Here is an 11,789-nt window from a genome sequence, read left to right as displayed (position 1 = left end):
ACCACTGTCAAAGCATGGGTGCCCAGTCTTCCGAATTAATGCTGGCCATGAGGCTGAAGCACTGTCCTAGAGCTTCCAGTACATCCATATTTTAGCCTGTTAGTTGCCAGACTGTAAAAAGGTTAGTGGTCCCAAAAGAAGGCACTCAGGGCCGCAGGTGTTTACCAAGCAGCACAGAAGTATTTCAATCTTTTACCCTCTGGTATGGCTGCACATGAATGAGCCCTGGAGTTCTTGCTATAGCCAGATGCTGTGTTAACCTAAACCCTCTCCACCCATGGCCCCATGCAACCCTCGCAGTCATCCTGTTAGGTATCATCATCACCCTCACTATCATCACCATCCTAAGTGCCATGGGACATGGTAGCACTTCCCTTACCAGCATGCTGCCAGTCTTGCCTGGAGAATTTCACTGCAATCGATTATCCTGGTGCTGGGTCATCCACAGTTTTTTTGTTTTTTAGTATTTATTCTTATTTATTTGGCTGCACCGGGTCTTAACTGCGGCATGCAAGATCTTCGATCTTCATTATGGCATTAGGGATCTTTTTAGTTGGGGCATGTGGAATCTAGTTCCCTGACCAGGGATCAAACCCAGGCACCCTGCACTGGGAGTATGGAGTCTTAGCCACTGGACCACCAGGGAAGTCCCTGAATCATCCACAGTTTAATCAAGGGCTTCAGTAACTTGTGCCTATCCCCTGTTCAAAGGGTGGGGCAGCCTCATGTTTCCTGAGTGTTCCCATTATTCACAGACACATTCCAATTGATTTCCCGCAGGCCTCTGCGAATCTATGCTAACCACCCTGGCCCAACTCTCGCAGAACTTGCCACTCTCTTCTGTACCCCATTAGACCTGGCTACAGCACCTGTGATTCCTTATGCCATCCACCAGCTTTGAGGACTGTCACTCCCACTCCACTCAGCTATAGGTCCTTGAAAGACAAGGATCCTGTCAGGTGCTTCCTGAATTCACTGGTATTTGGCAAAATGTTTGGCTATGGGCTCAACAAGTGTCCACTGAATGGATAAGTGAGCAGATACATGAATAAGACTGAATTGTGATCGTTACTTGGGGTAAGATCTCGTAATGCATTCCTTTTATCTTTACCACTTGAATTTATATCTAATTACTTCTCTGACCCTAGTAGATGTTTTCAACTATGAATATTCAATGAGAATATATTAAACTACTCCACAGTCTGAGATTAAGGACTGCAGAAACGTAGGTAAGAGAGCAAGAATATGCCTGATGCAACCAACCAACCTGAGAAGGAACCAGAATTTAATTTGCTCCAAACATGGGGGTTTATCCTGCTCAGCACCCTCCCCCAAAGAGGGCAAAATGAGTTGTTAAAACATACATATCAACTCTTTGACTTTAAAATGAAAATACAGATGATAGCTAACACTAATAAAAGGCCCATCTTGGTGCGCAAACTGCTTTGGGAAAAATAAGAGTCGTGAAGGCTTAGGGATGCTGACCCCAGGATGCAGAATGACCGACAGAGACGTTCAGAGATGAGAGGCCCTCCAGTCGAGTGGAAGCTTGAAGCTCCACATGCACTCAGGTCTTGGCCTCCCCGGCGCCCTCTCCCTTTGGGAGAGAAAAGAGCTCATGCAGTCTCTGAACCGGCAGACAGCAGGCATTGCACAGGTCAGCGCAGCCCTGCCCGTGTGCTGGGGGAAGGTGGAGGACACTCACAGCTAAGAGCAGGGACTGGGTTCAAACCTCAGCCCTGCCCTTTCCAAGCTAATGACTGCACATTGTGCTTGTTTACAAGCCTGTTGTTCCTTTATAAAACGGGGAATGATACTGCCTACCTCCGGGGAATATTAGAAGGAATAAACAGAAGCCTATGAAGTGCTAAGCACCATGCCTGGCAGACAGGTACTCAATTCAATGAACAGTATCCTTTGTTATAGAGTGGCAGGTATGGCAACCTGAGAAGTCAACATTCCTAGGTTTGCACAGAGGCCAAAGGTCACCCAGATGAATCAACACACTGATTCTCAAACCTGGCTACACATTAGAATCAGCTAGGGAGCCTTTATTGATTTTTTTTTTTTTTAACATTTCTTTTTCCTTATTTGGCTGCACCAGATCTTAGCTGTGGCCTTCAAGCTCTTTTAACTGTGGCATGTGGGATCTAGCTCCCTGACCAGGGATCGAACCTGGGTCCCCTGCACTGGGACTGGAGAATCTTAGCCACTAGACCACCAGGGAAGTCCCTCAGCTAGGAAGCCTTTAAAATGCTAGTGCCAGCCTTCTGTACCCACTGAATCCAAATCAATGGAGAGGGGCCCCAGGTATTTTTTAAGGCTCCAAGAGTCTAACAGAAAGCCAGGGTTGTAACCCTCTGCTATAGTTAAGCACTGGGGTCAAGCAATGACCTATAAAGAAAACTGCTAATAGTCAAATCAAAACTAGGTGCCCAGGCCTAACAGGGAGGACATCTTGATTGCAGAATTTAAAAAAAAAAAGTTTTACAATTGAAAACTACTCATCTTTCTAATCCTGAATACTGCACATTAATACATCATTAAAAGTTACCAAATTCTAAGAAAACCACCATTCTGGAAAAGTCATAACAAAGCTCAAGTGTTTATTAAGAATTAAAAATACTGTAAATAAGCCATACAGTTCATTTCACAGTAAACTAAACAAACCTTTTTTTTCTTTTTCCTTTTTTTTTCTTTTTTTCTTTTTTCTTTTTAAAGGGCAAGACAGCCATTAAAGAACAGTACAGCTCAAAGGGGGAAGGGAAACAGCAAATGGCTACAGAAAATGCACACGTTCCTCACTGATGGATGGGGTCTGCTGACAGCAAACCTCTTCAAGAACATTGTGGTAAAAGAGAGACAGTGGCCTCCATTCCCTGGGGAGGCAGTCTATGCCTTTATGAGCAGCTCTCGTAATACATTTCCTGAAGGAATCCAAGGACTCTCAGGGATTCTAAACCCTTATTCTGAATGCACGATTTGGGGCCTTATCAAGAGGTGACACAGGTCGGCCACAGGGGACTCTGTGGGGAGTTGTGCCTTCACATCCAGAACCGTCTGAATTCTTTGCATAGTTACCACTGAGATCGTGAAATGGTTCAGGAATGAAAAAGACACCTTTCCCCACAGAAGGCGACCATCAAACAGCTGATGCAACTAAAAATGGAGGGCTTGGCCCCCTCTCGATTCAGAGTTGACCTTAACAAGTCGTAACCAGTTGGAAGTGGAAGACAAGAAGTGAGTGACATCTCATGAAAACCTCGGCCAGAAGTACTAAAAAAAAAAATAATAAAAACAAAATAAAACGAATTTTCCTTAAAGACAATTAGAAAGAAAAGTACCTCCTCCCCCCACATTTTGCTTGAAATCTGCCAGCCAGGCAGGATTTTTGAGGTTAATCTGCTTCTGTTAATCCTCAATTGCAGCCACTACGGTTCTTCCCTGACACGAGGGAGAGACATCCCTTCTAGAAGGTGCCTCTGAGGCACAGAAGCCGGGCCTTCAGGAACGCCCCCCACCCAAAGCAGAAGCAGAAGACTTTTGCGCAACTGGTGGCGCGTGATAACCATCATAAATAAGTTAACCGGGCACAAAAACATAGAAGGCCCGGGAGGTCCTGGTGGTGCGGGTCGTGGAGGGACCTGGCTGTGGGGGGAGAGGTGTGGGGGGGCCATCAACACTTTTTTTTTTTGGTCATGAAAAACTGCACTGGCCATCCGTGCCCTGCACACGCAATCCATTTAGACTTTCTCGTGAATCTTTTCCACTTTCACGAACAACCTATCCAGGTCATTCCTCAGGTCCTCTAGCAAACCCTTGGCCGACTCCAAGTTGTTCTCGTTGGTCTCAATCTTCACCGAGTACGCGACCAAACTGTCCACGGCAGTCCTGAGCATTTTCAAGTCCGACTCCACCTGGCCCACGGAGGCTCTGAGGTTGTCAAGAGAGGAGAGTCTGTCCAGCAGGTCCTGGGAGGGCGCGGCGGTGGCCTCGCGGCCCAGCAGCGTTTGGACCTGCTCCTGCACCTTCTGCAGAGCCTCCACGGCGCCGGGGAGCTCAGCCATGCGGCGCTTCAGCTCGTCCACGTCACCGGCCAGCGAGAGCTGGGCCTCGCCGAGGCCACGCACCGTGCCCGCCAGGCCGCCCTCGGCGTCGGTGGCGGGGCCCAGGCCGGCCACACGCTCCTGCAGCCCCGCCAGGCGCCGCGCCTGCTCCTCGCTCTGCGCGCGCAGCGCCTCCAGGCTCTCGCCCTGGCGCGCCCAGGCTGCCCGCGCCGCCTGCACCCCGTCTTCCACGCTCCGCAGCCGCGAGGCCAAGCCCTGGCTCTCCTTCTGGAGCGTTTCAAAGGCCTCGGAGGGTCTGAAGGCCCCGTCTTCTTCTGGCCGGAGGGCTGCGGCCTTGAGTTGGCCGAGCTCCTCCTCGAGTCTCCTGATCTCGTCGGGGAGGCGGGCAACCGACTCCTCCGCCCTGAGGATCTTCTCCGTGAGCGCCTGAAGGGTGTGATGTTCCGAATCGGCCGCCTCCTTGAACCTCTGCTGCTCCTGTTTGAGGCTCACCAGTTCTTTGACCTCCGTGTAGACATCCGACTCCATGGTCTGGATGGTGCTTCTCAGGGCCTCCATGTCCTTCTCTTTGGACTTCACTGAGGTTTGTATTTCCTTAACCACTTCCTTCAAGGCTTTCAGATCCTGCTTGTATCCCTCTGAGTCTTCCAGAGAGGCGACCTTGGCCTTCACGTCGTTGATTTCCTTCTGGCTCCTCTTCTGGACGTCTGTGAAGATGGCGATGTTGTCATTGATGGACTTGGTAAGCTCCGTCAGCCTTTCCTCCACAGTGTTCTCCAGGGAGGTGAAGTCCCGCTCCCGGGCATCCTTGACCACATGGATCCCATCAGAGAGGTCTTTGAGGATCTCATTTTGGAGTTTTTGTAGAACTTCACTGATGCGGTTGATCTCACTCTCCCCCTGCTTCACGGCTTTCTCTGTGAGATCATGTTTATGTTGGGAGCTCCTCACAAGGGACTCAAAAGTACCAAACGTGGCTTGCAGGGACTGCACCTGTAACCAAAATCCAAATGTTAACCACAGAGAACTGCTGAAGGGTTTTATGCTTCACCTATATTTCTTTTGATCTGCCCAGCTTTAAGGTCCCTCCTCCAACAGAACAGCACCATAATTCTCCTTTGGGGAACCATCCTTACACACAGCCCACGTGGTTTGGGGGACCAACCCAAAGGCTTCATTCCAAGCCCTCTAGGCCTGACCAATCAATGCTTTCCATCTACCCACTTCCCTACCCCTTCCTGGAACTACAGTGATTAGCAGATGGGCATGTGGCCTAAGCCAGGCCAGCAAGTCGATTCCAAAACTTCTCTTAAAACTACTGGGAGAAGAAACCTCTTTCAACTGGAATTGCTAGCTATAGGATGAGGGAAGCCTGGAACAGCTCAGACCAGCACATGATCAATGCCTGCCTACAGATCAAGCCAGCACAGAAGGAAGCAGAACTCAGGGAGGGCAAGATCAAGTTCTGAAGATACAATTTAAATCCCTGGAGACAGTCATACTGAAGACATCTACTCTGGAAGGAATCTACTCTGGAACTAGTAAGTTCGAGCCAATAAATTATCTCTTTCCCTCCCTCCATCTTTCTTTAGGGCAGCTTTAGCTGAATTTTTAGCTCTTGCAACTGAAAGGTCCCAAGTTTTCATAGAAACAAAGCTGAGGCACATGGGAGACAGTGGGCAGGAAGGCAGGAGGGCAGGTCCAGGTCTCTGCGTGGTAGTTCTAGCTCTTTGGCCCTGAAAAGTCACTGTCCTCAACTGAAAATGTGATCAGTGGACCAGTGGCCCTTAGCATGTTCTGGCTTGTGAACACATTATGATACTGATTGCCACTATACATTCATTCTAAATAAATTCTACCCTAAACAGGGTCTGACCTGGGAACCACTCCAGGGAGCAGGTTTACTGTCCTGAGAGGCTGAGAGTATGATGATTAATGGCCTGCCAACACAGTCAGAACTGCTGAACAGAACTACGCATGACAAAACGAGAGGAGAAAGGGGTGGTGAACGGATTAAATAAAATAGCAAAAAATTGATGATTACTGAAAGTAGCATTCACTATATTGATCTCTTCTTTTCTTAATGCTTGAACATTTCCATAATGAAGGGCTTAAAAAAAAAAAAATAGCATGGGTTCTAGAATGGGACTACCTATGCTCAAATGCTAGCTTGGACACTTCCTAGCTGTGTGATCCTGGGCAAGTAATTTAGCCTATCTATGCCTTGGTTTCCTCAGCCACAGGATGGAAACAAAGATAGTATCTAATTTATTAGCTTGTTTTGTGAGAATAAAGTGCGTTAATATATATAAAGCACTTAAATTGGGCCTAACACATAGCTGTGCCCAGTCGCTCACTCTTTGCAACCCCATGGACTACAGCCCTCAAAGCTCCTCTGTCCATGGGAATTTCCAGGCAAGAATCCTAGAGCAGGTTGCCATTTCCTCCTCCAGGGGATCTTCCTGACCCAGGGATCAAACCCACATCTGTTGTGTCTCCTGCATTAGCAGGTAGATTCTTTACCACCGTGCAACCTGTGAACAGTAACTGTCACCTTCATTATGAACAGTACTCTGGGCTCTAGTTCCAGTCCCACCAACAATCAGCTCTGTGAGCACAAGGAAGTCACACTCAAATTCCAAGTCCCAAGTTCTTCATCTATTAACAGATAGGTTTCTAAAGTCCTTTATTGCTTCTATCAGTCTGTGATTTTAAAGCAAATTAGAGTAAGGTTCTCAGGGACTCCAGAATACTTAGACAATTTCCCTGCTCAACCAAATATAACCTGAGCCATAAAGGACACCTTGAGAAGGTACCAGAGACAGCTGACCTCTGAAATTAGGTTATTCAGTCACAGAATCTGCCTGTTTTAAGCACAGATTTCAGAACAGAGGTGTGAACAGGTAGGCACAGTACCTGAAACATGGTAGGTGTTCATCAGTGTTTTCTGAATGAATCAAAGAATGAATGAATTTACAGAGCGAAGCCTGATGAAGAGCAGGCTGGTCCATTTCCCCCAACCTGTCTGTCACTCCTAACCTGGACTGGCTCTTTACAGATGGCTAGGAAGGGGACTAGATAGGAAATGACCGATGAAACCAATGAAAAGGGCACACAAAGTTTCTCCCTATGTTGGTGCTATTCATCCTCTGAGCTGTCCATCTTCACATGCAAAGACCCCATTATAACCAATATGCAGTGACTGTACATTTCCCCAGCATGTGTGGGATGCCCACTAAGTGGTGGACAAGATGCGAGGGCAGAGTGACACTAAGACAGGACCCCTGCCCCCGAGGAGCTCACAGTAGGGGCAGGGGTGAGACTAGTTAGCGGTGGCTGATATTCAACAGGAACTTGATGTAAATAATTATGCAAATTTAAGAGACATCACCTCAATCCACTCTTATAATCATCTCATGGCAGCTCCTATTGATCCCCATTTTACAAAGCAGGAGGCTGGGAAGTGGTAGAGCTGAGCATCAGAATCCAAGAATGTCTGAGTTTAGAAACTGCACTCTTGGCCTCCAGTGATACACCCGGGAAGAAGCATGTTCAAAGTGCACCGAGTGTGCACTTTGTGTGCACTGGACTCCTAGCCCAGAGTAAGAGAGGACAAAGAAATACAACCAGAGAACTCACTTGCCCACAAACAGCTCTTAGTCTCATTCAACTGACCCCGCCAGCCTTAAGCCTACTCCTAAAATCATTGTATGCCACCCTGGATCTGCCAAGGCAACCCAAGCCCTTCAGAGGGCCTAGACCAGAACCAGGGTTTCTGAAGCCCTGCGCCCATTTGTGCCTGCTGAAATCTTCAGGCTAAGAACAGGCCAGCCTCTCGGCCCATTCAGCAGACCTGGGCCATACCCCAGAACTGACAGCATCTGAGAACGAGACCAGGTGGGCACCCAAAAGGGAAGTGGAATAGCATGCTTCAAAGTCACCCTGCTCTGCTTCCAACCCCAGCTCCACCACTGAGGGTCTGCACGTGACCCTGAATGAATAATAACACAACTGCTCCAGACTCAGCTGGCCTATCTGTGAAATGGTGTTCATGTCTCAGAGGGTAACGGGGAATACCTGGCCCACAGTGAAGACTAATTATGAATAATAACAGTACAGTAAGAATATGTCTCTGAGAAGAACCAAACCCTCATCCTCAGAGGAATAAGGTGCTCAAACTTAGTTTGTCAGAGGACCACTCATCACTACTCACTCCTCAAGGCAAAGTAAAATCTACTGGCCACCCTGGAGATGCAGAGAGAACTGACCACATGCAGTGGAAGATCCTATGTGGCAAATGTTCCAAGTCAATGAAATGAGCATTAACTGAGCACCTACTAGGTACTAAGCAAGGCATGGGAAAGATGGCAAAGTGAACAGGTTAAGTGGTGAAGCGTGTTCTAGGAGTTCACTGCAGTTTGAATCCTAGCACTGCTACTTGCTGGTTGTGTAACCATGTAGAGTTACTCAGCCTCCTGCTGTTCACTTTCCCAGTCTGTGAAAAGGGGATTGTATCAGTCTACCTGTTGGCACTGTGAGAGTCAGATGAATGCACAATAAACATGAGGCATTAAATATGAGCCTGACTACACTACTAAAAAAGAAAGGTCACAATTTCAATGGTTTACAGCCAGGTGGATTCTTGAAAACCTGGAGAGAGTCCTCCCCTTACTGTGGAGATGGAAGAACTGAGTACCCCAAAGGAAAGGGAATCTGTACAAAGCTGTGATGGAGCAAGAGGGGGAACCAGATGAAAGAATAAGGGAGGGGCAGGGAGGAAGCAGAGAGAATAAACCTCAATTTCTCCTGCCTCAACTCAAGACCTCCACCATCTGGGCCTCCGCTTCAGCCTCCCCTCTCACAGCCTCCTTAAATGTTACTCTGCTGCGGGCAGGATGGCCATGTAGCATCTGCCAAACAAGCCTGTGTGTTCCTCATGCCGCCTCTCAACAGTTATCCACCACCATATAGATCTAGACTGGTACCACGCTGGCCACCGGGTCACAGGCCTGGGCAAACTCCACCTCCTCTCTCTTCTGAACTCACAGAGCAGTCACCCTCAACCCAAACCTACCTGTGGGCCGCTTCACAAATAGGATTTGTCCTTCGCACCCTCCACAGGGCCTACCAGGAGCCATGCGACTATTAGACTTCACCAAATATTATGATTGATTGGTAAGTGGGTGGATCAAGAGAGGAAACAGAGAGCCTGCTGATGATACTTCAGCAGTATGTCTATTTTTTAAGAATGATTTGACGTTCCAGATAGGCAAAGCAGCACTGCCTACTTAATTCCCTTAGAAAAGTCACCTCCCTTGGCCTGCAGCATGGAGCAAAATGACTCACTCCAGTTGCTCCGCCAGTCTTAAGAGGAAATTCCTAGTCCTGCATATTCTACACAGTCGATAGAAACTTGGCAGGGCCGGCAGCATGCTGGGAAAAGGAGGCAGCAGTTCCGGGCTCAGAAGTGGTGGCGGGATTTTTTGTTTCAATCATGCAACCAAGTTTCATTGAGCAATGACATGAGTGGAGGACGGAGGACGGGGAACGAGGCTGAAGGAGCTGCACTTGGTGTAAAAAGAAAAATCAGAAAAGGTAGACCCTAAGCAGCTTCGTGTTGAAAGGTGGGTCCATCCCTACCTGAAACAGGCCCCAGTGGCCCCAAGGCTGTCGTGCAATCTGCCACTCACCAGCTGCGGTCTTTATCAATTAAGTTCTAAATCTCAATTTCCTGGTCCGGAAAACGGAGTCAAAACTGCCAGTCCTCTCTCCTCCCCTCCCTCCCAAGGTTGCCATAAGGATTAGATAATAAGTGAGTAAGCCCTTTAAACATCATATAAATGTACTTCCGTGGTATTATTCACCAGTGTGACCTAGTATCTTTGGCCGTTCCTCTCCTCTAAGGCTGAAATATGCTATCATACTTCCAAGGCCCACTTAGGTACACTGGTCTAATAAAGCGCAGGGGGCCTAACGAGATGAAATATTTCATCAGAACTATACAAATGAGTAACATTACTAGCTTCTCTTTCCCCGGGCTCCGGGTCTATTAAAATCTGGCTCAGATGTCTCCCACGGGGCGAGCAGAGGTGCGGCCTTGCCCGAGGCTTCCAGGGATGCGCTGGTTTCCCTTCCAAGCTTCTCTCCAGACAACTCTGCCCATTCAGCGGTTCCTAATCCAAAAAGAATGAGCTTCCCAGAGCCTGCCGGCTTCCTTACAGGTCACCGCTAATGTCCTGTGACAGGCCCTTGGCCCACCCTCCTGGGCGGCCGGAACATCCTCCGGGCGATTCCTCAGCGGCCATTAACAAAGAGGGTCTGGGGGCTGCCTCGGTGCCAAGGGGCCGGGGCGAGGGGACCCCGGGCCGCTGGCGGAGGACACCCGGCCTGGGCCGGCGAGGGCCCCGGCCGGGAGGGCACGAGGGGGCCCGGCTGTGGGTACGGGTGCCGCCGCCGCCGGGAGCACGGAGGTTGGGGGGCCTGGGTACCCACCTTCTGCTCGACGCCCTGCAAGCCCTGACCCAGCTCCTCCCGCTGCCGGGAGAAGTCCTGGTGGCTGCGCCGGACGTGCTGGACCTCCTCCAGGACGTGGTGGACACACCAGCCCGAGAAGGCGGCCGCCGCCACCAGGGCGAGGTAGAAGAGAAAGTTGAGCACCCGGCCGAGCCTGCGCGAGCAGGACGCGGAGGACGAGGCGGCGGCGGCGGCGGAGGAGGAAGCAGCCTTGCCGCCGCGGTGGCCGCCCTTGCCGTGCGCCTGGTTCTGCGGATGCTGCGGCGGGTGCTGCTGTTGCGGGTGCGGCGCGGGCGGCGGCGGGTGCTGCTGCGGCGCCGGCGGCGGCTTCTTCGCCACGTCATCCGCGCCGCCCGACGGGTGGGCGCCCTTCTCCGAGGGGCTCGCGGCGCCGTGGCCGCCCTTGGAGCCCCTTTGTTTGGCCGAGGGCATGGCGGGCGCGGCGGCGGCTGAGGCCGCGGGCTGCGAGGCGAGCGAGTGGGGCGCGCGGCCGGGGAAACTTCCTCGGGCTCCCCCGGGGCTGGGCGAGCAGCACGCGGGCGCTGTTGGCGTCGGAGCGGCCGAGAGAGAGAGAGCGAGAGCGGGCGGGCGGGCAAGGAAGGAGGCCGGGCGAGGGAGGAAGGAGGAGGGGGCCTGCCTCCGCCGCCGCCGCCGCCGCGGCGCCGACCCCGCCTCCCGGGAAGGGAGGCCGGCGGAGCCGAGCCCGGAGCGCCTGCCACGCACGCTGGGGCCGGCGGGCGGCCCCTCCCCTTGCCGCCACGACCCCAAAGAGGGAGGGCCGAGCGGGGGGCGGCCCCGCGGGGTCTACGGAGGCTGGGATAGGGCGAGGGGATCTAGGGGAAGGCGGCGGCCCGGCCGGGTCTACGGGAGCCCGGGTGGGATGAGGGTGGCTGAGGAAGAGGGGCCGCCCAGCCAAAAGGTCCGGGGGTTGGGGGTTCGGCGGAGGGGAGGGTGGTGGCCGAGCGGGGTCTACCGGGGCACGGTGGGGGCGGGGGGCGACGATGGTATCCCAGCCGGGTCAGTGGAGGTCAGGGCAGGCGGCTGCAGGGGGCGAGGTGGGGAGCGGCCGGGCCGGGTCTAAGGAGGCGGGAACCGGCTGCCGAGGTGGCCGCAGGGAGGGGGCGGAGGCCTGGGTCAACTGGGACCCGGACTGGCGACTGAGCTGGGGCCCCGGGGCCCGGAGATAGGCGGGTCGGAAGTGGAGGAGCC

General features: G+C 51.8%; 1 protein-coding gene across 1 annotated transcript; it reads right to left on the bottom strand.

The window, feature by feature from the left end:
* Positions 1 to 2,586: 2,586 nt before the first annotated feature.
* CKAP4 (cytoskeleton associated protein 4) lies at positions 2,587 to 11,171 on the bottom strand. The gene is made up of 2 exons (XM_061125451.1): positions 10,560 to 11,171; positions 2,587 to 5,060 (listed from the first exon to the last, which is right to left on the bottom strand). The coding sequence occupies exons 1-2, from the start codon at positions 11,010 to 11,012 to the stop codon at positions 3,744 to 3,746; spliced, it is 1,770 nt and encodes a 589-aa protein (XP_060981434.1). The 5' UTR covers positions 11,013 to 11,171; the 3' UTR covers positions 2,587 to 3,743.
* Between the last annotated feature and the right edge of the window lie 618 nt (positions 11,172 to 11,789).

This window comes from Dama dama, chromosome 22 (assembly GCF_033118175.1).
Source record: "Dama dama isolate Ldn47 chromosome 22, ASM3311817v1, whole genome shotgun sequence".
Classification (NCBI taxonomy): domain Eukaryota; kingdom Metazoa; phylum Chordata; class Mammalia; order Artiodactyla; family Cervidae; genus Dama; species Dama dama.
This window is presented reverse-complemented; position numbering and strand designations above follow the sequence as displayed.